This window comes from Phyllostomus hastatus, unplaced genomic scaffold (genome assembly GCF_019186645.2).
Source record: "Phyllostomus hastatus isolate PE091 unplaced genomic scaffold, TTU_PhHast_1.1 phas_contig_152, whole genome shotgun sequence".
Lineage (NCBI taxonomy): Eukaryota > Metazoa > Chordata > Mammalia > Chiroptera > Phyllostomidae > Phyllostomus > Phyllostomus hastatus.
The window spans coordinates 6,397,310-6,422,079 of NW_025333622.1; the positions used below are offsets into that span (position 1 = coordinate 6,397,310).

A 24,770-nucleotide genomic window follows, 5' to 3' on the forward strand; every position below is an offset into this window, starting at 1 on the left:
TGATCCGAAAGGGAAACAGCCCCCCTCCTTCTTTTTTTTTGTATTTTTCATAAATTTTTACAAGTATTATTTTGTCAACACTAAGTCATTTTGAAATAAACATTTCAAAATCAATAGGAGCCAGTCTCATCCTGCCAGGTCATGGTTTGGAGTCGCTGAGAGGAACAGGGGCAAAGAACAATACAGATGATAAATTTTCTTAGTGACAGGTCTGTACAAAAAAAACGAGATGAAAGTGAAGCTTCCTGTTCATGGAAGGCTAGTGTGCTACTTAGTCTACAAATCTGTCCTAGTCAGACTTTTTATTCCACACCGGAGTCTACAGAAGGACTAGGGTACGAGAAGGATTTGTGTCAAACAGCTGCAGCAATGCTCACCTGTCCACACAGGGCTGGATAAAAAAGTACTGCTTAGGAGCTAGTCAAGAGCCACTAAAAAAATCTTGAAATGAACAAGGACATAAATCACATTTCTATTACATTTGTTTCTCAAATGTTTACGTTCTGATTTGTGGCTGGGATTTACTTTAAGGATATTCAGTGGTAACCCAAATGACTGAATTCTATGTTAAGCAGGTTTTTTATTAATTACTCCTGAAGTAAAACAAGGTTTTTTGTTTTTTTTTTTAATTTGGTTAAATGTTAGCTTTAAAATTTTTGCCCTGGCCAGCAAGCTCAGTTGGTTGGAGCATCATCCTGAACGCCAAGATTGTGAGTTTGATCTCCAGTCAGGGCACATACAAGAAGCAACCAAACAATGCAACAAATCTGATTTCTCTCTCTCTCTTCCTTTATAAAATTAATATTGTAAAATTAAAAAAATAATTTTCGAAGAGGAATTATTTTTCATGTTTTTAAAAAATATTTTATTTATTTATTTTTAGAGAGGGAAGGGGGAGAGAGAGAAAGAGAGAGAGAGAGACAGACAGACAGACAGACAGACACATCAATGTGCGGTTGCTGAGGGTCATGGCCTGCAACCCAGGTATGTACCCTGACTGGGAATCGAACCTGCGACACTTTGGTTCGCAGCCTGCGCTCAGTCCACTGAGCTATGCCAGCCAGGGCTTTCATGTTTCTTATTTTAACTTTGCTGTCATTTTCTTTCCTTTACTGTTACCACACTTAATATTTTAAGGAAGATACTTGGTTTGTACTGTCATTGTTTTGGCTGTATCCCATTTAATTTGATACAGTCCATTTCTCTTTGTATTCAAAAATGCTCTTCCCTACATTTTGAGTGCTTGTCTCTGGCCCAAATATCATTTAGTAGATTTTAAGTTTTCTTTTCCATGTTTTCTATGTGATTGAGCATTTAATTTTGTTATTTTTAATTTTATTATTTACTCTCTGTACATAGGGAGTATAAACTTACGACATATTGTGTGGTCCAGAACATGGTAAATTTTTGTTTAAAATACACTCGGGCAAAAAAAGCATATTTGCTCACACATACGTTAAATCTGTTTTACTAATTTTGTGTACTTTTACATCATATGGATTAACTGGATTCTACTTCTAAACTTCTGATATTCTCAATTGTGTGTTGCATTTGTCAATTTTTTCTATTCAGGTACTTTGCTTTATAAATTTCAAAGTTTTAGATAATCAAGTTATTTCTCCTACTGCTTTTGTTGTGAAATCTACTTTAATATGAGAAAAATCTCAAATCATAGTCTTTATTTTTAACAGAATTAAGTTTGAGATTGGACCCAAAAGAAAATGCAACTGATGTACCATGCAGGGAAAACAATAGTTGTGCGCACCTTCCCTCCCCCATTAACCTTTGCTCTTGGCAAGCCACTGACCTATTTTACTAGTGAGTCCAGGCTGCCGTTGTGTGACCTGGCTGAGTCACAGTTGGGGCTTATAGAGGACATCCTGGCAATTACACTGTGTTCCTAGATTCAATGTACATTCATAAATCCTCTGGTGAATAACATTAAAACCTCGTGACTTGCTAAGGCAAAACATTGTAGAAACCATCAGGAGAAATGAAGCATGTAATGTATTGATGGTATAATTCCACTTGAATATTATGGATAGGCCCATCTGTTTTTATAATTAAATTTGTTATTGAGTTAGGCATGATTATTTGTCAATACTTCCAAATATTATAATATTTTTTTGCTCTAAGCCAACCTGGACAGATTTTCTCAGTCCTTTCAGATGCATAGAATTCACCTTGGGAATAATAAACTTCCAAGTTTGTTCTAAACATGAATGAAGAGTTAAGTGAGGATCTGGACTGCCTTGTTAGACCACACAGGAAACAAGTAAGACCCGTTCTCTGTGTGGTCAAAGAAGGATAGTATGAGTTCTAGGTTGGCTCACATTCCAGGCCTTTCTCCCACTTCCTGTTTTTGTCTCATATGTATTTGGATAATGATGGCACCTTCATTCTCAGGCTGAGTTCCCCTGGAGTCGCTCAATGGCTGGCATTTGGCCTGAACCTTGAGGTTTTCTGTGTATGAAAATCTAATCTCCTAAATATATTTCTTAGTATTGTTGAACTTTTAAAATATATGTTAACTTTGGATTAAATGTCACACTTTCATCTGTTACTACTGGTGGAGGTAAGAACTTTCCAAACTGGTAGAGAATTTTTATGAGTTTGAGTCAAAAGTGATGACGTGCCACGGAGGAAGGTCTCAAATGCTCTGCAGAATAAGTTTTTGCTGTTTCTTTGATGTATCTGAAATTAAGGAGGGAATGTAAGGAAGATTACATGAAGGTGGGAGAAAGCAAGACCAGCACTGGATTACAAGTGTTAAGTTCTTGAGGATGGGCACCTATTGGAAGGTGAGGTCTGAAAGGGAGCACTTCAATGCTGTGTTAACCTAGATGCACAGAAGCTAGGGACAGGGCTTAAGGCAAAAATAAACTTTGTTTCTTCAATTTTTATTTATTTTGAGAGCATGAGACAGACAGACATCAATTTGTTGTTCCATTTATTTCTGCATTCCAAGTGCCCTGACTGACCCACAACCTTGGCGAAATGGGATGACACTCTAACCAACTGAGCTGCTCGGCCAGGGCCAAGCAAAGAAGTTATGTGACTGTGGTGTGGCTACCCACCAAGACCTCCCAGTCCAGAACTTATGACTGGATCACCCTGCGAAGTTACTTTCCATAGGAACCCCCCTCTTTTTTTTGTCCATCCCATGTAGGATTAGTTTAGTTCCTCTTCCATAATAGTTATAGTGAAGTCATACTACTCAGAAATGCAGTTTACATAAAATCATTAAGAGTAATAGCTACATTTATTGAGTATTTAACTGTTCTAGATATTGTATTAATCATTTCACGAACATAATTCACATTACTATTTTCACCTTTTATAGTTAAGGAAACTTCAGCTTTGTGAGTACCTTTCCTAAGTCACACCACTAGAGAAAAGCAAAGCCAGAATTTGTACCCAAGTCTTTCTGGCTTTAAAGACTGTGCATATAACTACTGATCTGCACAACAAATAGCAGATCAGAGCAATGCATATTCAGTCCCAGATATCAAGCATTTAAAATTTATGTCTAAATTTAGATCTAAAGCATCTAAAATAGAAATGTTATTTCTTCTAGTCCATTCAATCTAGTTTTTCCTCCTTTTGTGTCTAAGTGAAGTGAATGGCAATGCTTTAAAGCCCCTTGAGTAGATGAAGATTTTCATTTACTGAACATCTGTTTAGCTCCTATGAATGAGGCAGTGCTAGGTGGGGAATCCACTGATGACAGTTCTTGCTTTTTTGAGAAGCCAGATCACAGTGGAAGAGGCAGAAATGCAACTGTACTGCACTCTGTGTTATATCAGACATGTAGGGAGTGGAAGGAGAGTTACTATTTCATACAGAGCCATTAAGGTGAGCCCCCCTGAAAAGGCAGCAGCATGTGAGCAGGGCTAGAATGTTATGAGGGATAGCTGGGGATAGAGCGTTCCAGGCAAAGGACATGGCAAGTACGAATGTCCTCAGGTGGAAGCCTATTCCCTTTGCTCCTTCAAAGGGAAGCAAAGAGGCTGCTGAGGCCAGAGGTCAGTGAGTGAGGGTGACTCAAGGGGAAGGGGTGCCAGGTCCAAGAGGAGTGGGAAGGTGAGCACCCACAGTGGGTGATGTAGGTGGTCAGAAGTAATGGGGGTACTTCATATGTTCAGACAAGATTTGCTGAAGGAATGGAATGTGGGGTGTGGGAGGAGAGAGTCAAGGATGACACTGAGGTCTTCAGCCTGAGCACTTGGAAGGGGAGTGGCTGTTTATTGAGATGGGAAGACTAGGGGAGGAACTGGTAGTGGCAGCGCTGCCAAGTTTAATTTTGGACGTACTCAGAGTTGTCCCCTAGTTTCCCAGTTGGAGATGTTGATTGGGCAGTTGCATATACAAGTTAGGAAAGATGAGAAACTGGAATCTGGTAAACACCAAGGAGAAGCTGCAAAAGCTTAAGAAAAAGTTGGGGCGGGGGGAGTGGGGGAAATTAAATGACTCTCTTAAAAAAGTTTAAAGGCATTTTAATTTATATCATCACTTATAAAGGTTTGTGATGCGTAAAAATATGCAGCAACATGAACTGTAAGCAGTGGGTAAAGCCAGACCAATGGTTTCTAAAGTGTGGGCCTCAGGCAACAAACATCAACCCCATCAGTGAGCTTCTTAGAGATGCAAGCTATTGGGCCCCATCAACCTAGTGAATCATAAACTCTGGGAATGGGTCCCAGGAAACCGTTTTGACAAGTTTTCCAGGAGGTTGTTATGCACATAAAAATTGAGTCAGCTAGATAATAACAAGTTTAGTATTTCCAGGTCTCTATCATTAAAAAAGAAAGAAAGAAAAGAAACAACCTTTTTAAATAGGTAAAATGTCTTTATTGTTTGAAGCATAAAAAGAAGTAAACAAAATAGTATGACATTTAATTTCTTATTTAGTCTTCTCAGTGAGGTTATAAAAATACAATGCCACTTAGTCTGTATAAAATCTTGAAAATGTCTAGAAGTTCATATTAATATAAGAAGGCACTTGAAACACAAAGAGATATAAAAAACAACCTCACGTATACAAAGCAATTTTTGAAACTGCTTTGAGAAAAATTTCTAGACTCCTACAGAAACAGGACTTCATCTTTCCTTTGCCCGTGTCACCTACAGATGTCACAGGTGTCCTCGTCTTCTCACACCCACACCTGCCTCGTCCTTGATGTAGGTTGGCAGAAAAGAAAGCTAAAATTAATGTTTCTCTTTAACTTAATCTCTTATTTTTCTTAAGATAAAACAAAATTCTTAACTCATAACTAAGATTTTTAGTATTCCTGGATCATTTTCATTTAGTTTCAAATCAAAACTCTATTAAAAAAATAGGAAGACAGTGATGTCAATGTTTTTCTTTAAGTGCCTATTATTCAGCTGCCAAAATCACCCTAAGCAGCATTTCTGAAGCATGCGAACACACAAGTGTGTATATTTAGAAATACTGTTGCTGCATTGTTCTGGCTTTGAGCATAATGAACTCAGAGTTAACATCATCTTTGTGAACTGGGACCACAGGTTAGAATACAACTCAAATCATTCAGCAGATTCATCGATGAAACAAAAGATGCATGTTTCGTGTATTCTTCATTTTCTTTCAGGTTGGTCACAGGGTAAACAGCATGCACCGTATGTTAAATGAAAACCCACTGGCCTCCGTCATACCTGTAATGTTGCTAATTAAAATAAGTATTCTGGCTGTGGAAGTTGTGTTTTGGGAATTTTTGTTAGGTCATCTTTTCAAGGCATTGGTAAGAAAGGATAAATGTTTTCTTTGAACTGAAAGAAATACAAGACAGATCAGTAACTCATTCTCTGCATATATGATGCTATTTTAGAGGTAAGTAAATTATTTCACCCCAAGGGTGTTCACTAAAAAAATTCATTAATTGCTTTAAGAAATTGCATGAACATGGTTAATTTGAAATGATTTAATAATGAAATTCAGAGATTCGGTCACTTTCCTGGTAGAATTTAGACTATAAATGAAAACTGACATTAAAATAATATGGGGAAATTATAGAGCCATTTGAATGTTTATCACTTTATTACTGCAATCATAAATGATAATGATTTGAATTAGTTCTTGACATCGATTTGTGTGTTTAAATTCATCAGTAATTATGCTTTTTTTCTGCCTTTTATTCTGTTGGTCATCCTTTTAAGAAATGCTATGATAACTGACATGTGGTTGGTTACACAGAGCCTCATGCCCTACCTTCCTCTGTATATGCGTATGTGCTCATTCATCACGCCTCTGCTCACACTCTTCTATTTAACTTTTCTGTTGGATGGCATTGCAAAGCTTTTGCTGATTTTCAAGGCAGTCTTTCAGTTTATCCTCTGTCAAAGTCAGTCGCTGCTCCAAGATTGAAACAGTCTGCAAAAAGGAGGACAAAATAATCAGTGGTTGGTGACCTGGTGGTGAGGATGATGATAATCTCTGCAGAGGAGATCCTTTTTACATTTGGAATGTCTTCCCTTTTGCCAGGAAGCTGGCTCAAAAGTGAGCCCCAGAACTTGCTCTACTTCTGGGCCCTACCACAGGGCAAAACACTGTAAATCAGTTTGACAAAAAGGAAAAAAAGAAAAACCCAAACTGATGCATTTGAGGAGAAACAGAATAAAATAACAGACCTCTGCAGATAATTCTTATGTCTCACCTTCGAAAACATCAACGCCAGGAAAGAGGCCATGAGCAGCAATGTTAAGTGGTGGTGCCACAAGCCACGTGGGCGTGTGGGGAGAGGGGAGAATGTCATATGCCCAGCCCTGGCACTACTTTAATGTCATCACTAGTCATTCTATCACAATCAGCCTACGACAGATCATACCTATAGTACCCCAGACAGCTGAATATTAGCTTACTTGTAAAATGTAAAAACTGCTTCCAGTTCTCACACCCGAAAGAGGATAATAGCACTTCTAAGGGTTGTTGGGAAGACTGGATGAAACGATGCATGGACAATGCTCCAGTTAGCTGGCACACAGGATACGATGAGTCTTAGCTAGTTCAACTCCTTCAGCTAATAAATGAGTACATGGCTACACAGATACATACATGGCTACCCTTAAATTTGGGAAATCTAATTTTATTTCTGACATTGGCTTCATCTTACATCTTTTATATCTTAATAAAACTTTTATTATAAAATAAAACAAATTCAAGAAGTTGCATAAAACATGTGCCACAATGAATTCTCATGAAAGACACACTCTTACGATCAGTACCCAGGTCGAGAACTAGCACTCTGCCAGCCACTGCACAGTGCCTGTCCTGACCATTTCTTGCGTTTATTATTTTACCTTTCAGGTGACATCCCTAGACACTATAATTTTGTCCTATCCATTTTCAAGATTTGATATACCATTTAAAGTCATTTTTTAATTGGCTCCTATCCCTTCCCTTTCTTTTCTTTACAAATTGTCTGCTGTCAGGCCCTGGCTATCTGAGTGCAGAGTCTGCACTGGTGTGGACCTGAGGAACGGCACGCGCAGGGTGCGGCGCAGTCTGTTCTTCTGCCCTCCTTGTTCTCTGCCAGGGGGCAGCTGGATTCAGGCTAATGAGATTTAGGTTAGAGCCCTTGGTAAGACTGTAAGTGGTGGTCTATTCTTCCATTAGAAGACACATTAATAAGGTTTGGTTGTTCTCTTTTCATGATGTTAGAAACTACTCAATGCCAAGATCTATTGATTCTTGGGGGCTGTAAACAATGATATTCTAGTTCCATCATTAAAAATATGTTAATTAGAATAATTTATAAATAAGAATCATTTCTCTCTGGGGATGAGAATGGGGCATCTGCATGCTTTGAACTGTTCAGGTGATAATGTACAGCCAGGGTTGAGAACAGAATTAGATGATTTTTATGCAAGAGCTATTTCAAATTGAAATGATATAAGAAATCATTTATTTCTTATAAATAAGAATCATAAGAATGATTCTTATTTATAAATAAGAATCATTCCACCCAGTGGAAGAGTTCATAGGGGAAAGGCTAAATAAATGTCTGGCTATTTTAGTCAGCAAGTTTCAAGATAATGCCCTATCAGCCTTGGAAGGAAACCAATTTTTTAAAACTGTCATTATTTAATAGCTTTTGCTTTCATATTTGATACTATAGATCATGACCATTTAAAAGTAAAGGTAATACTGGCAATATATTCTGCCATTTCTTTCTCTTTTTTGTTAATAACACATATTTTATTTATTTAATTTTAGAGGGGAAGAGAGAGAGAGAGAAACATCAATGTGTGGTTGCTTCTTGTGCACCCCCTACTTGGGACCTGGTCTGCAACCTAGGCATGTGCCCTGACTGGGAATTGAACTGGTGACCCTTTGGTTCATAGACCGGTGCTCAATCTACTGAGCCACGCCAGCCAGGGTTATTCTACCATTTCTGGAGCACCTGCTATGCACCAAGCACTTTGCCAAATACTTCACATACATTATCACAATTCTACATGCTAAAGCTGTTAAGAATATTATCAATACCTTTAACACTGGTAGACTCTGTTTATCTACCATCTAAAACATAATTTCACTTTAATTTATTTCTAATTATAGTTCAGTAAAGAGTTATAAACACCACCACTGAATTAGAGGTTCAGCCATTTGTAGTTAAAGTGAATCAGAGCATGTTCATCGTACTTAGTACTTGCCCACAGATTCGCTGTTCCCATTTTGCAAGTGTGCTGTGCGTGCTTTTAACCACTTTCATACGTAAAAGCCAGTTGGCTACTCAAAATTAACGAGAAAAGATCAGACACTCAGTAAAGCTTGCAGTGATTTATTTATCCACAACTTAGGTAAAAATAAGAGGAAATGGGTCATGAAGCTGAAAGTGTGAAGAATGGAAAGATTCACATGGGAGAGGTCCTCATAAGGACCCACCATCGCAGGCAATAGGTGAGCTGAGGAACTGATGGCAAGATAGGAAACAAGCCAACCCAAATTGAATGTGGCATGAAGCTGGACATTTCACCCTGTATTTAGTGGCTGCAAACCCTGGCTATCACACCGAATCATGTGGGGTGACTGGAAGACTGATGCCAGACTGATGTAAATGAATTCTCTGGGGATGAGAATGGGGCATCTGCATGCTTTGAACTGTTCAGGTGATAATGTACAGCCAGGGGTGAGAAGAGAATTAGATGATTTTTATGCAAGAGCTATTTCAAATTGAAATATTTAACTTGTTAAAGTAATCAATGCCTCTCTATATCACACTATAGCCTCTCTTTCTGTGTAACTGTGACATGTCTGCTCTGATGAATACTGGTGTTCTCAGTCTATATATCAAAGAGGAACAACAGAAAACTTCAAAAGAAACACAGAATCAGCAAAGCTGGAAGAGAAACCTTTGGTGTATCAATTTCAACCCACCACTTCCCCTAAATGCCATCTATCTCTCCTGACCAAGAGTTGGAAGACATCCATGGTATTCCCTCTTTGCAAAGGTAAACTGGCATGAAAAGTCGAAGTAAGACTCTAAAGTGCAAATGCAAAATCCATCCCTTTCAGAAGAACCCAGCATGAATGTAAGCAGCTTTGGCATGAGGGAAGTTACGTATCAGATAGTGAGAATATCTCCAGAATGAAGAACTGCAAACACTGCCATTCTAACCGGAAACAGTTAATCCCAGTACATTTGCTTTATGGCGCTAAATGTGCTGTTGATAACATCCCAATCTGGACACATTAAAAATTCTTAGGGCAAAACTTGACTGCCCAGAATCACACACATTCACTGCATGGAGAGCCGCGACCACTACTCTTCACAGTCTCTACTGCTCCCTCTGGTCCCTGGATGCACGACAGAGCACTGTGCCTGTGGGGGGGTGGGGCATGGAGGGGCTGTGACCCTATTTCCACAAGATCTTCCTAGACCAGCTCAGCAGAGCAGGCCTTGCTACACTGATTGCCTACCTTGAGCTTGCCTTTCTAAGAAAAACAATTCCCCTGCTCTGCTAGTTTTGCAGCCTGCTGTAACCAGGACTGCTCTGTGCGACCTCCCTCTCAGGGCACAGTGAGCCAGCTCACCTGTGTCAGAACGTTGAGCTGTTCCATGATATGCTCCAAGGCATCAGTCACGGCGAGTGGTATGCTTCTCTGACTCTCAGAAGGGAGATCGCTCATGTCTTCTGCTTTCTTTTTCAAGGTTGTTGGTGAACATTCTGATGGCATTAGAGAAGGATTCAAGAAATACCTGTCCATCTCTTCACCCTTGTGTGGGAGGGTTCTAACAATAGTTTCTGTTGTCTTCAACATCATAGAAAAGATAGAAAGCATTATATTTTCCAAACTTTAAAATAATACATATAAAAGTTTTCAATATTCTCCTTCTAAAAGCCCAGCTTTCCTTTGTTTATCCTCAACTATGACCAAGTATGGGAATTACAAGTATAACAAGAAAATAAAGCTAACAAAAAATACAGAAAATCCACAGTTTTCTTGACTTATTTTTTTTTCTATGAACTATACTTTGCATGTATCTGTCTGAGGGAGTAGCTGTTTGACCATGAAAAGATTGTTAGATACACTTTTCCTTCTTGATCTAAAAACAGCATCACACCCATTAAGGTGATTATTAATTTTAAAAAGTGGAAAATACCAAGTATTGGTGAGGATGTGGAGAAACTGAAACCCACATACATTGCTGGTAGGAGTATAAAATGCTGCAGCTTCTATAGAAGGTTTCACTGCTCCTCAAGCTAAACATAGAATGGCCATGTGATCATGCAATCCCATTCCTCAGTGTACAGCTAAAACAACTGAAAGCAGGGACGTGAAGAGATACTTGTACAGCAATGTTAATTGCTATTATTTCAAAACAGCCAAAAACTGGGAACAAACCAGGATCCACTGGCAGATAAATATATAAACCAAATGTATAAACAATGGACTATTACTTAGCCATAAAAATAAGTAGAGTTCTGATACATGCTACACATGGATGAACCTTGAAAACATTACACTAAGTGAAATAAGCCAAAAGAAAATACTGTATAATTTTCCATATACATGGTACCTAAAATGGGCAAATTCAGAGGCAGAAAGTGGAGCAGAGGTTACTGTGACCTGGGAGGAGGGGAACACAGAGTGTACCTATTGCTTAATGGGTACAGAGTTTCTATTTGGAATGATGAAAAAGTTCTTAAAATAGATACTGGGAATGGTTACACAGCATTGTGTATAGTTACATAATGCCAGTGAACTGTACACTTAATAATAATTAAAATGCTAAGTTTTATATTATATATATTTTACCATAATAAAATAAAAATCAAACAAAAACCTCCAAATATATGTCAGTGAGCACTCTGAAAATAAAATTAAGAGATAATTCTACTTACAACAGCATCAAAAAGAATAAAATACTTAGAAATAAATTTAACAAAAGAAGTGCAAGACTTGTACCCTGAAAACTACAAACCACCATTGAAAGAAACTGAAGAAGATCTACATAAATGGAAAGACTTCCTATATCCCATACTCATGAACCACAAGACTGCATACTGTTAAGATAGCGATACTCCACAAATTAATAGGTATGGTTCAATCCCCTCCCTATCAAAATCCCAGCTGTCTTTTTCAAAGAAATTGACAAGCCAATCTAAAAATTCACATGAAAATTCCAGGAACCCAGACAAGCCAAAATAGTCCTGAAGAACAAAGCTGGAGAGCTCATACTTCCTAATTTCAAAACTTACCAAACTCAAGTAGTTAAGACAGAGTGGCCCTGGCATAAAGAAAGACATACAGGCCAGTGAACACAATTCAGAGTCTAGAAATAAACCCTTCCACTTACAGTAGTTTGATTTTGACAAAGCTGCCAAGACAATTGAATAGGAAAAGCACTGTCTTTTCAACAAATGGTGCTGGGAAAACTGGATACCTTAAATCAAAACAATGGATTTGGGCCCCTACCTCACATCACATACAAAATTAACTCAAAAGGGATCACAGACTTTTATGTAAGAAAACTGTAACAATCTGCACTGGCTTGTATGGCTCAGTGGATTGAGTGCTGGCCTGCGAACCAAAGGGTTGCCAGTTCGATTGCCAATCAGGGCACATGCCTGGATTGTGGGCCAGGTCTCCAATAGGGGATAAATGAGAAGCAACCATACATTGATGTTTCTCCCCATTTCTTTCTCCCTCCCTTCCTGTTTCTCTAAAAATAAAAATAATGATAAATAAATAATCTTAAAAAAAAGAAAACTGTAAAAGTCTTAAAAGAAAACACAAAAGTAAATTTTCCAGATCCTGGATTAGACAGAGGCTTCTTCTATCTAACACCAAAGCACACACAGCAAAAATAAATAAATAAATAAATAAATAAATAAATAAATAAATAAATAAATAAATAAATAATTTGGACTTTATCAAAATTAAAAACTTTCGTGCTTCAAAATATACCAACAAGAAAATTGGGAAAATATCTACAGAATGGGAGAAAATATTTGGAAAATCATATACTTGATTAGAGACTTGCATGAAGAACATATAAAGAACACAATTCAAAGATAAAAAGATAAATAACCCAATTAAAAAATGGTCAAATGATTTGAATAGACACTTTCCCCAAAAAGTTACACAAATGGCCAACAGCACATAAAAAGATGCTCATCATCATTAGGATAATGCAAACCAAACTTAGGATGACTAAAATAAAAAGAACAGAATGGTAAAGATGTAGAGAAATTGCAACACTAATACACTGCTGGTGGGTCTATAATGGTGCAGTTTGGTAGTTCCTCAGAATGTTAAAAATAGAATTACCAGATGATCTTGCAATTCCAAGCCTTCGTGTATGCCCAAGAGAAATGAAAACATACACCCATGCAGAACTTGTACATAAATGTCACAGCAGCATTATTCCTAATAGCCCAGAAAATAGAAACAACCATGTGCATCCCAATGCTGTGATAATTAATGGATAAGCAAAATGTGGTGTTTGTACAATGGACGTTAGTGACTCACAAAGAGGACTGAAGTACGGATACACGCTACCATGTGGATGAATCTTGAAAACAGGCTGAGTTACAGAAGCCATACACAAAGGCCACATGTGGTGTGAGTCTATGCACATGAAATGGTCAGAACAGACATGTATAGGAAGACAGATTGAGATGAGCAATTATAGGGGCTGGGGAGAGGGAAGAATGGAGAGAGACTGGTAATAGGTATGGGGGTGATGAAAGTGCTCTAAAATTCTTTTTGGAGTGATGAAATACTCGAAAGTTAGACAGTGGTGATGGTTACACAGTTTTGTGAATGTACTAAAAACTATTGAATTGTATACTTTAAAAGGGTCAATTTTATATTGTGAGATATTATATCACATAATGTAAAAAATTTATATTATATCTCACTAAAGCTATTAAGAAAATCAACAAAAATCCAACTATATGCATTACAGAAGTTTGTGTTTTTTTAAATTTGTAATCAACTTGTCACTTCTGGAAAGGCCAGAACCTAATTAACAAATCAGTCATTGAACTTGGGGGGCCTGAAGACCGGGTGGTTAGTGAAGAAAGGGCCATCGGGCAGAGAAAAGATTTAAGACCATAGTCTAAGTTTCAATACACCATAGTGAGGGTTTTCTTGTTGTGACCAGCAACAGGTACAATGCCATGTGGAGATGTAAAAAGGGGAAAGGTGGAGGCAGAGAGAGGAAAAAGCACTAGATCTCCATCCCATAACATTAGCCGACTGACACATCTGTCCTTCTGTCTCTCAAAGGTTTTGGAATCTAGATAAAGGAGATTCCTTCTCACCAACCAGCCCTGCCTTTGCATCCTGTTTGTACAGGGAAAGAGTGAGATGCAGAACTTGGGGAAGTTTCAATGCACTCATTTATAAAAAACAACAACACAAAATGACTGAGAAGGGAAAAATATATTTAAGATTCTGGGCTATTATTAGGAATCTAGCAAATGAGGCTTCAGTACCTCCTGTTCCCAGTTCAGTGAGGTCTTCTCCTATTTCAAAGTTGCTAATATTCATTTTGGGGTGAATGCTTACTGAATACCAACATCATATGAAGCATTTACCAGCATTAAATGTGAACAAGACATGATGCCTGCTCTGGAGGATTCCCTGACCAAGGCTGAGATCCCTGGCAGTGCCTGGCATGCTGAATGAGCTGCTGAATGAACAAGAAACACAAGCAGACAAATGACTGAGAGACTGTGGAAAAAAACAAATGCCTCAGGAGTCCATAAAAGGAGGAAATCACACCATGCTCCCTTATCCATTACTTTTATTGCTCACACGTGAAGAGCAGTGGGGTAACAGTAATTCATTCACTGATTTATTCATCAAAGGCAGGCATTAAAGCTACAGCAAAGAACAAGTCAAATGTGGTAGCTTCCTTCATGAAACTTAAGAGTTCTCCAGGGACCTACTTCTTCCAAAAGGGTGGCAAGGCAGTCAGCACCCCTCAGTTCTTCTTAAGTAAGCCCATGGTTGACATCTCAAAGATGGAAAGTGGAGCTTCCCCAAATGCAGGAATGAATCTAAGGTTAAAAAGCTTCATTTTCCAACTGAACATATAAAATAGTATAAAAATACAGAGCTGACTGATGCAAACAACTCTGATGATCCTAAGAGCTAGGTATAAAACCTGTCATATTCTGTGGACAAATGACTCTTGACAAGTTTTTTAAATGCCAGGGTTAATTTTAATGTATAATTTTTCATATGTCACTTACATTAGAGAATAAATTCTTTTAAAGTACCATGAGAAAGTGAAAATTGCCCTGGCTAGTGTAGCTCAGTGGATTGAGCACTGACCTGTTAACCAAAGGGTCACCGGTTCAATTCCCAGTTGGGCACATGCCTGGGTTGCGAGCCAAGTTCTCTGGTGTGGTGTGTGCAATGTGCGAGAGTCAACCAAACATTGATGTTTCTCTCCCTCTCTTCTCCTTCCTTTCCCCTCTGTCTAAAAATAATTAATTTTTTAAAAAAGATAATTCCTTTAAAAACAAAAAGGAAGCGAAAATGTGGCATTTGAAAGCACATTTTTATTAGGACATTAACCATCCAACAATGTAACCAAGGTCCACACACGTAAACTATTACTATTTATATAATTAACAATGGACCATTCAAAATACTGTGGTGCTCAATTACATGTGAGTTCATAAATTACATTTATTTTCTTTCTTCCTGTCCTCTCCTCCTACTCCCCTTCCCACCCTCCCACTGTCTGGGCCTGCGTGTCAGAACTAATCACTGTTACCACTTCCCTCTCTGAAGTCTTTGTTTGTGCCACCAGTACAGCATTTGTAACTCCTTGTTATATTTGTGCTTACATGTCTATATTCCCTATTAGATTATAAGGTCCACTCTCTTATCTTACAGGGCATGAGCCAAAGCACTCAACGTTTGTTGAACTGGATTCAACTCACTGTTCTACATCAGCTGAACCATTCACAAAAATATAAATATTAGTAATTTGGCAGTATTTGGAGAGAAGTATAAACCCATGGTGAAACCAGTATCATTTTCTATTAAAAATTACTATCTTAAATGCCTCCACAGAGGTGCAATGGGGAAGCAATGAAAGGTTTATCATTGCAAGTCACTTCTTGGTTTTCACCCCCTAAAAGCATACTTGATGGTTTCTGACGAAAGAATGTAAGGATTTTCTGACACATGTAAATGCAAAAGTAGGCATTTCACATGTAAAGATAATCAGTGACTTAAGTTTCTGACATATCTTTAATAAATGGGTTTAAATAAGTCAGTGTTGGCTTATAACTAATATTTCTAGTTTTGGTTTATTTCTGTAAGTGGGGAACAAAACAGACAAAAGTCAGAAAAGTCTATCCAGAAGTGGTCTTGACCCCTCCAGCTAGAGTGACTTTCCCAGCATCAAATGCTCTAAAATAGACTTGGGATAGTCACTTGTCAGGGATATTGTGAGAAATACACAAACATTAGATCAAGAAATTCAACAGAATGCCCTTTAAAGTCCTTTCCATTCCTGACATTCTGAGATTTCTAAGTCACTACACACACAGACTTATAAATTGCCTGTCTGAAGTAGACTAGCATAACAAAAAATATTTTTTGCTTAGACAAAAATAAAAGCAAACATCATTTTTCAAAGGAAAAATGGATCATTTATTTTTAATGATAACATTTAAAAGGGATTAGAAACTTCAATAATCTCTACATGGAATTTAAAATAATGAAGACATAGCACTCTTCAAACAATAAGCATCCACATGCCAGAAAAATTCTAGGTGCCCAAGACACTGTAGTGTATGAGTTTCCTACTTCTGCTATAACAAAATACAAATCTAATGGCTCCAAACACCACAAATGTATTATCTTGAAGTTCTGAAGGTCAGAAATCCAAAATAGGTTTTATGGCTAAAATTAAGCTGCTGACAGAGCTGTACTCCTTCTGGAGGTTCTAGGAGAAATTTTTTTTCTTCACTTTTTCAGCTTTTAGAGGCTACCCACACTCTTTGGCTCATGGCTGTTATCACTTCAATCTCGGCTTCCTTGTCCTAGCTCCTCTACTTCCTACACCTCTCTATTTCCCCTATGAGGACACTTGTGATTGCACTGGGTCTACCTGGATAATCCAGGATAATCTCCCCAGCTCAAGGCCCTTGACTTTATTACATGTGCAAAGTCTCTTTTGCCATATAAGGAAGCATGCAGAGATTCTGGGGGATGATGACATGGACATCTTTACGGGACCGTTATTCTGCCTACTACAAGGAATGAATAAACAAAGAGATCCTGCTGACATAAGGTTATACTCCAGTGAATGAGTAGAAAAATAAATATATAAATATGTGATATAATGTTGTGTAGTGACAAAGGTTATAAAGAAAACTAAATCTGGATAAGGTATTACATTAAGATATAGGTCCACTGAAGATGGTTTTTTTAATGGGAGACAGAGAATAAGTTTTGGGCACGTTAAATCTGAGATGCCTATTTAGGCTTTAAGGGGCAAAGTCATGAGTGCATTTGTAAATACATGATTTGAGATTTCAGTGGTGAGGTTGTAGAGTTATTAGAATATATGCATTAGGTTTTACAAAAGATACACATGGATAATGAGATGAAGAGGTACACAGGGCAAGGTCTGGAAAGGTCCCAAGTACAAGAGTTGCTGTTCTGTTGGAGTTGGGGTGCTCAGCATATAAACATTTACAGCCATGGGTCTACGTCAGACAAGAGAAGAGCTGTGAACACTTTAGGAGGCAGGAAGAGAAGGAGCAGGAAAAGTGGCTAGTGCTTGTAAGATAGGAGGGGAAGTAGCCCAAGAACCACGTGAGAAAAGAGTTTCAAGAAGAAGGAGTAATTACCAGGCCCAAGTACTACAGAAAGGCTGATTTAGATGAATCACTGGAACCTTAGCATGAGTAGAATGGTGGGGACAAGAGCTTAATTGAAGTTAATTAGAAAAGTGGAAACAATAAATGAGGACTGAATATAGGCATCTCTGTGGGGGTTTTGGCTATAAAGGGGAGCAGAGCATCAGAGGAGCTAGAAAGGGATGAGGGCTCAAATGAAGCTTCCCTTTTTAAGGATGGGAAATACATTACAGATGTGTGCTGATGGGAAAGAGAGAGCAGAAGAAGAGCACTGATGTCACAAGACACGGAGGCGATGACTGCTACTGCAATAGGTAAATGGGCTGGCTAGGCAGTGCTGAGTGCCCTGAAGCATTGTGTAAATAAATGTAAGATGACATCAGTCAGTGTGGCTGTGTAGTCAAATTCAGTCATTTGGGCGTAGGCATAGACTAGGCAGAGAAACAGATTTACCAGACTGAAGTTTTACAATAGCAGAAGAAAGGGCAAAAGAATGGCTATACTAATGAACTAGAGAATCTAAGCCACAGAAAGGAGAGAGACACAAAGGAGGTGGGCAGTGAAATGGCAGGAAGCTCAATGAATTGCAAGCCTTTCTGGGTTGATGAATTACAAAAATTGGAGGACTAGAGGAAGTGGTGGCCAAAGAGTGGGAGGCTTTACACTGAGTTTACCATCACCACGAAGGATTCAGACAGTCACCGAGTTCATATGAAAATTTTGACAGAGGAAGGATGTCTGTCTTTCAGAAGTGACTCAGAGCCTTGCTCTATCTTTGGGTCTTTCCTTGAGATCAAAAGCCAGTGTTAACCAGGACGTGGATGGACCAATCAGGGAAGCAGAAAAAAGAGCTATAGAGTCACCCATATCAGGCTGTCACAGGCCCACAACACAGGATTAATCTCCAGTTCTAAAATGACCGTAGATCCTGAAGGAGAGAATCATATCTCTCCTATCTTGTATATCTCAGCATTGTAAGAACATACTCATCTGATGTGATTGATTTAAAAGTTTTCTAGGATAAAATCTGAGAATGTCATGTGAAATTTGCGTCTCTCAAACTAAGTCTGCTGAACCAAGAAACCCTTCTGTTTGTCCCTTGGGAGAAAACATGCATCTTTTTTTTTCACAGAGAGAGCCTTCGGGCTTCAGGAGTAAGGCTTTACAGAAAGCTTTGATTATTCTTCTTCAAACCAACTGGAAATTTCATTTTTGTCAGAGACTGAAAAACACACTCCTATGCAGCTATCAACAAGAATACCTAAATGATTAATTTGGTCCCCTTGGAAAAAGATGGGAGGTCACAAATCTACTGTCTATCTTTGTCTTTAATCTTTATTCTTATCTTTCAGAAGCTTATTAATTTCAAAGCCATGAATGGGTAGGATACAATAAGGACAAATAAAAACTGTAAAAAAATGCCTTTCTGTGTTTCACTTATTATTCAATTAAGCAAACATCAACTATAAATTCCTTAAAAGGAGATCTGTCTCCTAATGCCCTATGCTGAGTCTACAACAGCGTACTGCATCGGACAAATCTTAATTAGTGATAAAGTTCTGACCAGAATCACTGGGGGCTGAGTGGTAGACAGAGTAGGCAATCAGTGAGATAGAATTAGTGTTCTCTCTTTTGCGTTAATATTAAATTAAAGATGTTACAGATATATGTTATTTCCCATAGACTAGACAAATGTAACAAAATGTTCTGTAAATTCAAAAGGAAAAAACGAGCAGCCATTACTTCTTTTGTGAATCTGTTGTTACACTTCAACGAGCTATAGAATAAAGGATTCATTCTTATTATCTCTCATGTAGAATGCATCAAGGATAATTTATGCAACATGCTGAAATGACTAGGGTGGAAATAAACCACTATTTATAGTTATACTTCACTCTTTGTTCAAAAAAGGTGTGTGTGTGTGTCTAAATTCTGAGGCAGGTAATAATTTATATTATATACTGATCTATTTTTTAAATAATATTTGTATTCAAATAAGTATTATATCATGGGGAAAAATGAAAGTTTGGCTAGGAAAGCCACATTTGGTTTGCTTTCAGCCACACATGTCTCCACAGGGCTGTCCACGTCCCTCTCAGAAAGCTGCCCCTTCTTTGCACCCACAACAGCAACCAAGTGAGATTAGTAACACGAGTGAATGAGAAAAGCAACCTCACTCCAACACTTACCATTTTGAATGGATCAGTAACCCCTTTTTAAAAATCTAATAACAACTGATTTAAGTTTCAACTATACTTTTAAAAATTCAGTGAAAAAGTATAAAGCATAATAAAACAACCTGCTCTCCCGCCCTGAGATATAAAGTGTACCCTTTTCTGATCGATCTCCTATTCTTTCCCTTGTACAGGATACCACCATCTTAAACACAGTGCCTACCACCATGATCTGTGTCCCTTTACTTTCATCACACAAGTAGCTACCCCTAAACAGAAGTATTGTTTTTACATGCTTTACAACTTCACATAGAACAGTATTATATTAGATCCTTTGGGTTTTTTTTTTTTGGTTAATCAACACTTTTATACTTGTCTATAGTGATGCAGGTAATTCTAGTTCGTTTATTTTCACTGCCAAATAGTATTCCATTGACTGACTATTCCACAACTTATGTGTCCTTTCTGTTAAGTACTACTGAACGCTACTGTAAGCATTCTTGTATATCCCATCTACAGGTATGCGAGTTTCCCTAGAGTGGAACAGTTGTTAAGTTACAGTTATAGTAGATAGTGTACAATATGATAGAATCAACTTGTTCTTCTATAAGTAGAAGAAAACCTCCCTTTTTTAAAAAGTCAGCATTTGATTGTTAGACATTTTACATTTTAACAAAATTATGGACAGGAAATGACATCTCACAGTTTTAATTTCATTGTACATTTCCTTGATTTCTGGTAGCTTGAGCATATTTTATGTAAATATTGATAATTCTGTAAATCACCTGTTTAAATCTTTTGTCCACTTTTTAATTGGTCTACTTCCCTTTTTTTCTAATGTATATTAAGAATTGTTTACATATTCTGGATACCATTACTTCGTAATAACATCTCGTATTCTACGGTTTGTCTCCATTTCTATTTTATTTTTCATTACCGTAAGTTTTTGTTTTAAAGGTAGTCAAATTTGTAAACTTTTTCTTTATTATTTATACATTTCACATTTTGTTTAAGCAATCTGCTTATCAGAAAACATAAATATGTTCTTTCAGAACTTTAAAAGTATTGCTTTTCTTATTTAAGTTTTTAACCCATCTGGTATTGATTTTACTTGTGAGTAAAAGCAAGAACATAATTTTGTTTTTTTCCACAGAGCTGGCATGTTGTCCCAGCAACAGTTTCTGAACAGTTCATTCAGCGGCTCACACCCGCGGGTCTGCGAAGCCAGGCCTCTCCCACCCTGCCCATCTGCATCCGCGTGGGCCTGCTCGCGTGCGCTTCGTCCCGTCGTGGGCTCTTCGTGCATTGCTATACGGCTCTCACATTCAGAGTTTAGCAAGTCCTCAACCTTCAAATTTCTTAAAAATTGTCCTGGCTATTTTTGGCCCTTTGCTCTTCCATATAAGCTTTAGAATTAACTTTTTCATTTTGATTAAAACTCATTTTGGGATGTTAGTGGAAATGTCTTGAATCTGTAGATTTATTTGGGGAAAACAAATATCTTTACAACACTGAACTTCCCTATATACAAACAGGGAACCAAAAACCATGAAATATTTTATAAATTTCATGTTTTCCTCACATGGAGGCCCCTCTAGTATTCTCTGTGCCATTCAAATTTTAGTATATTTTAGTATAGTAAATTTTAGTTTGCTTCCAAAACAAACACACCACCGCTACTTTAGTATCATAGCCATGTATATAAACAGAGAATCAATCAAATCAACTAGTCAAATTATGTCTTCAAATAACTGTCCTTGCTCTTTTTATGAAACAAAAAATTATCACAGAATCAGAAGTACTATAGTTAACATTTCTGAAAAAGTATTTCCTGGGCTTGCTTATTCTCTGAGATAAATAATACCATTCTTTGGCCTTTCTTACAGACCCTATTTCTGTTGCTCAAAACTCTTCAAATGCCAAATTCAAATGAAGTAAGCTGAATGTTAAAAGTCAGGACATAATTCTTTTAAATTACACACACAAGTAAATCATGCTTTGCTTACATGAATAAGATTTTAGCTTCCTTACTGTATTTGCTTTAATGATATGAAGAAGCTATTTTAAGGCAAAAATTCAATCAATCATTTAACAAAGCTACATTCAGAAAACTAGCATACTTTATGAAACACCTTTTAGAGGGCATATATATTTATTGTTCTAGTCACCATCTGGAATAATGTGAATATTCTAGTAAGATTAATGATAACTGATTATAACAGTAATGTCTATTCATAGCTGCATAGTGAGAACCACCCTTCTATTTATTATTCATTAAATCATTCATAAAACAGAAAGTTTTTTATTTGAACTTGGTATACACAGTGTGCATTATATTGACTTTAATTTGCATTTTCAAAATAATGAAGTCTTTTTTCATCTTCCCCAAGTACATGTAATTTGCCACATTTAAATCTGTATAAAAATTCAATGTTGTTTCTTAAGGCAATTATCAATTTTTCATTGCATTTCTGCTATTTGTGATATCATTCAATTATTTATGCCACCATATAATATGGTGGTAATATGAAAGGCACACCAAGTCACACAACATGAGTTTAATTCTATCTCTTGCTTGTATTAACTGTGTGCCTTGGACAAATTACTTGCCTCTCTAAGTTTAATTTCCTCATCTATAAAATGAAGAAAATAATTCTAAGATACATTATAAGGTTGTTATAAGAATGTAGGTAAAGTGTTCAATCTACAGTTGCATTCAATTACCTGTCATCATCAGTATCATCATATTGTGTCCTACTCCGAGGCCACCAAAATATAAATTGCATCTTTCTAGAATGCAGAAGCCAAAGCTCACTTTCTTTCGGACAGTTGACAACATGCTGAGCAACTCCTATGTGTTAAGGCACTCAAAGTAATTAATAAAATATATTGAGTTAGATATTTCTCTATTCATAATATTCTAAGAATTTATTTATTTTTTAAAGATTTTATTTATTTATTTTTAGAGAGGGAAGGGAGGGAGAAAGAGAGAGAGAGAGAGAGAGAAACATCAATGTGAGGTTGCTGGGGGCCATGGCCTGCAACCCAGGCATGTACCCTGACTGGGAATCGAACCTGCGATGCTTTGGTTCACAGCCCACGCTCAATCCACTGAGCTACGCCAGCCAGGGTGATATTCTAAGAATTTTAAAAAATTTCCCCCACCTATATCTGATTTCTCAAATTAAATAATAAGCTATTTAAGGGCAAGTGGCAGCTCAATAAATAAATAAATCAGCCATATTAAACAAATGTTAACTAGTACACGAATATATATATGCTGACTATACATTTAAAATAAAAATAACTGTTGAACACATCCAAAACAGGTTCCTGTTTTCAGGCAACTGACTGAGAAATGTATATAATACTTTTTTAAAGTACTTAATAGACAAAAGCCCAATATCTATGTAAAAATTCTGGTTCTATCATTTTAATGGATGAAAAGTGGTATTCTAATAATCATATAGGTGCCAATCTAATATCAAGCACTTAAATCTATGAATCTCATCTAAATTATTCAACCCCTTGATAAAGATTATATAACTGGACATTTGAAAAATTATAGCATAGAATCTCCAGAAAGAATAGCTTATAAGTAGAAAATCAGTAACAGAGATTTAATTATAAGTAACTGAAAATAAGATACTAAGACAATAGTATACTATTTGATAGTGACTCTATATTTTCCTTTCCTACATTTTTGTGTGCAAAAAATGTAGATTTTTCCTTATTATTTTGCTGATTAAAGAAACTCAGAAACCAAAGACAATAAAAATAATGACTGTGTTTATAAAGATTGTTTTTTTAAACCAATTACCAGGTGGAAAAATGGTCCAGGAGAATTAAATTCAAATGCTATCATAAAATTCAACAGATACTGTGAGTCAAAGGGAATGAGAACTAGATTAATAGTTTTAAAAAGAGTGATTAAGAATCATGATAATTTATCTACATGGAAGTAAGCAGGAAGTTCTTAAAGAAGCATAACACGATGTCTGCTACGTACAGACATTAATGTAACCACTTAAAAATGTTTTTTAATCCTCACAGGACATTTTTTCATTGCTATTAGAGAGAGAGGGAGGCAAAGACCAGAGAAACATCCATTGGTTGTTTCCACAGATGCCCCAAATGGGGACTGAACACACAACCTTTCTGTTTATGGGGCAATGCTCCAACCTACTGAGTCACACCATCTAGGGCTAACTGTAACCATTTTTATTTGCTTCATATTTCAATCACAGTATTTACCAAGTACCCAGCATTATTCAAATAAACAATCTTCTAAACCTGATGAAAGAGATGAGATTAATGTTTATCTGTTTATCATAATCATTACTACATTTACAATGAGCTGCAGTTTAGAGGTTATCTCATGAAAACCCATGGCTTGATTGATCAATTAAAGATTCTCAAATCTTCATTTCTGGACTGGATGTTCCATACCTGAAGCCCTACGTCTTTCATATATAGGTAAACAGTGCCATTATCTACTCAGAAGCCCTAAATTTGAGAGATATTTTGGACTTCTCTCTCTCCTCCCATGTCCAATCAGTAAACAGAACTTTTTACACTTTCTCTTCAGCATCTCATGGACTGGCCTCCTCTGCATTTCCTATGCTACTGCTACTCTAGGCCAGGCACTCCTCACTTCCATCTGGATTACTACTGCAGCTGCCTCCTGATTTTCCATGCCTCCAGTCTCACCTCCTTCTAGCCCTGCCCCCCTCATCACATTTCCAGAGTAACTGCTCTGAAACTCAAACTTGCTCTTGTCACTCTCATCTCTAAAATCATTCACTGTTTCTCCTAAAATTCTCAAGGTGAATCCAAACACCTTCAAACAGCATTCAAAGTCATTTTTGATCCATCGTCATCTCTTCCCTCCTGCCTCATCTCTTGTGATCCCTCAATCCCACCTAATGCTGCAGCCAACCAGAAATGTCCGGGGCCCCCTGAACTCCCATCCCCTCTCAAGCTTTCTTGCCTTTGCCCATGCTAAGCTCTGTCATTGTTCTGTACATTATCAGGCATATTCTTAAAGAAGTAGTTTAAAGCTGCCCCTACTAGGCAGCTACTTCTGATCAAATTTCCTATATTCTGCCCTAGTTTTCTCACATACACATACATGCACACACACGTACATTCCTTATTTAACTACTCCACTGATGTACTCCCATAGCAACTTATGCACATATCACTATTATTGGGTTTCATCTTCATCTGTATACATTG

At 37.3% G+C, this 24,770-nt stretch overlaps 1 protein-coding gene across 10 annotated transcripts in view; it reads right to left on the reverse strand.

Annotated features, from left to right (window-relative positions):
- Window positions 1-6,036: 6,036 nt before the first annotated feature.
- The window catches only part of POC1B (POC1 centriolar protein B), a 102,111-nt gene continuing 83,377 nt past the window's right edge, over window positions 6,037-24,770 (reverse strand). For 6 of the 10 annotated variants that reach the window (XM_045830418.1, XM_045830422.1, XM_045830416.1 and 3 more), the window contains 2 exons: window positions 10,052-10,273; window positions 6,037-6,388 (listed from right to left, as the gene is read on the reverse strand). In XM_045830418.1, coding sequence (XP_045686374.1) covers window positions 6,284-6,388; window positions 10,052-10,273 — 327 coding nt within the window. In that variant the 3' untranslated portion in view covers window positions 6,037-6,283. The remainder of the gene's footprint in view (window positions 6,389-10,051; window positions 10,274-24,770) is intronic. The other 4 variants (XM_045830423.1, XM_045830417.1, XM_045830419.1 and 1 more) reach the window with 3 other exon arrangements.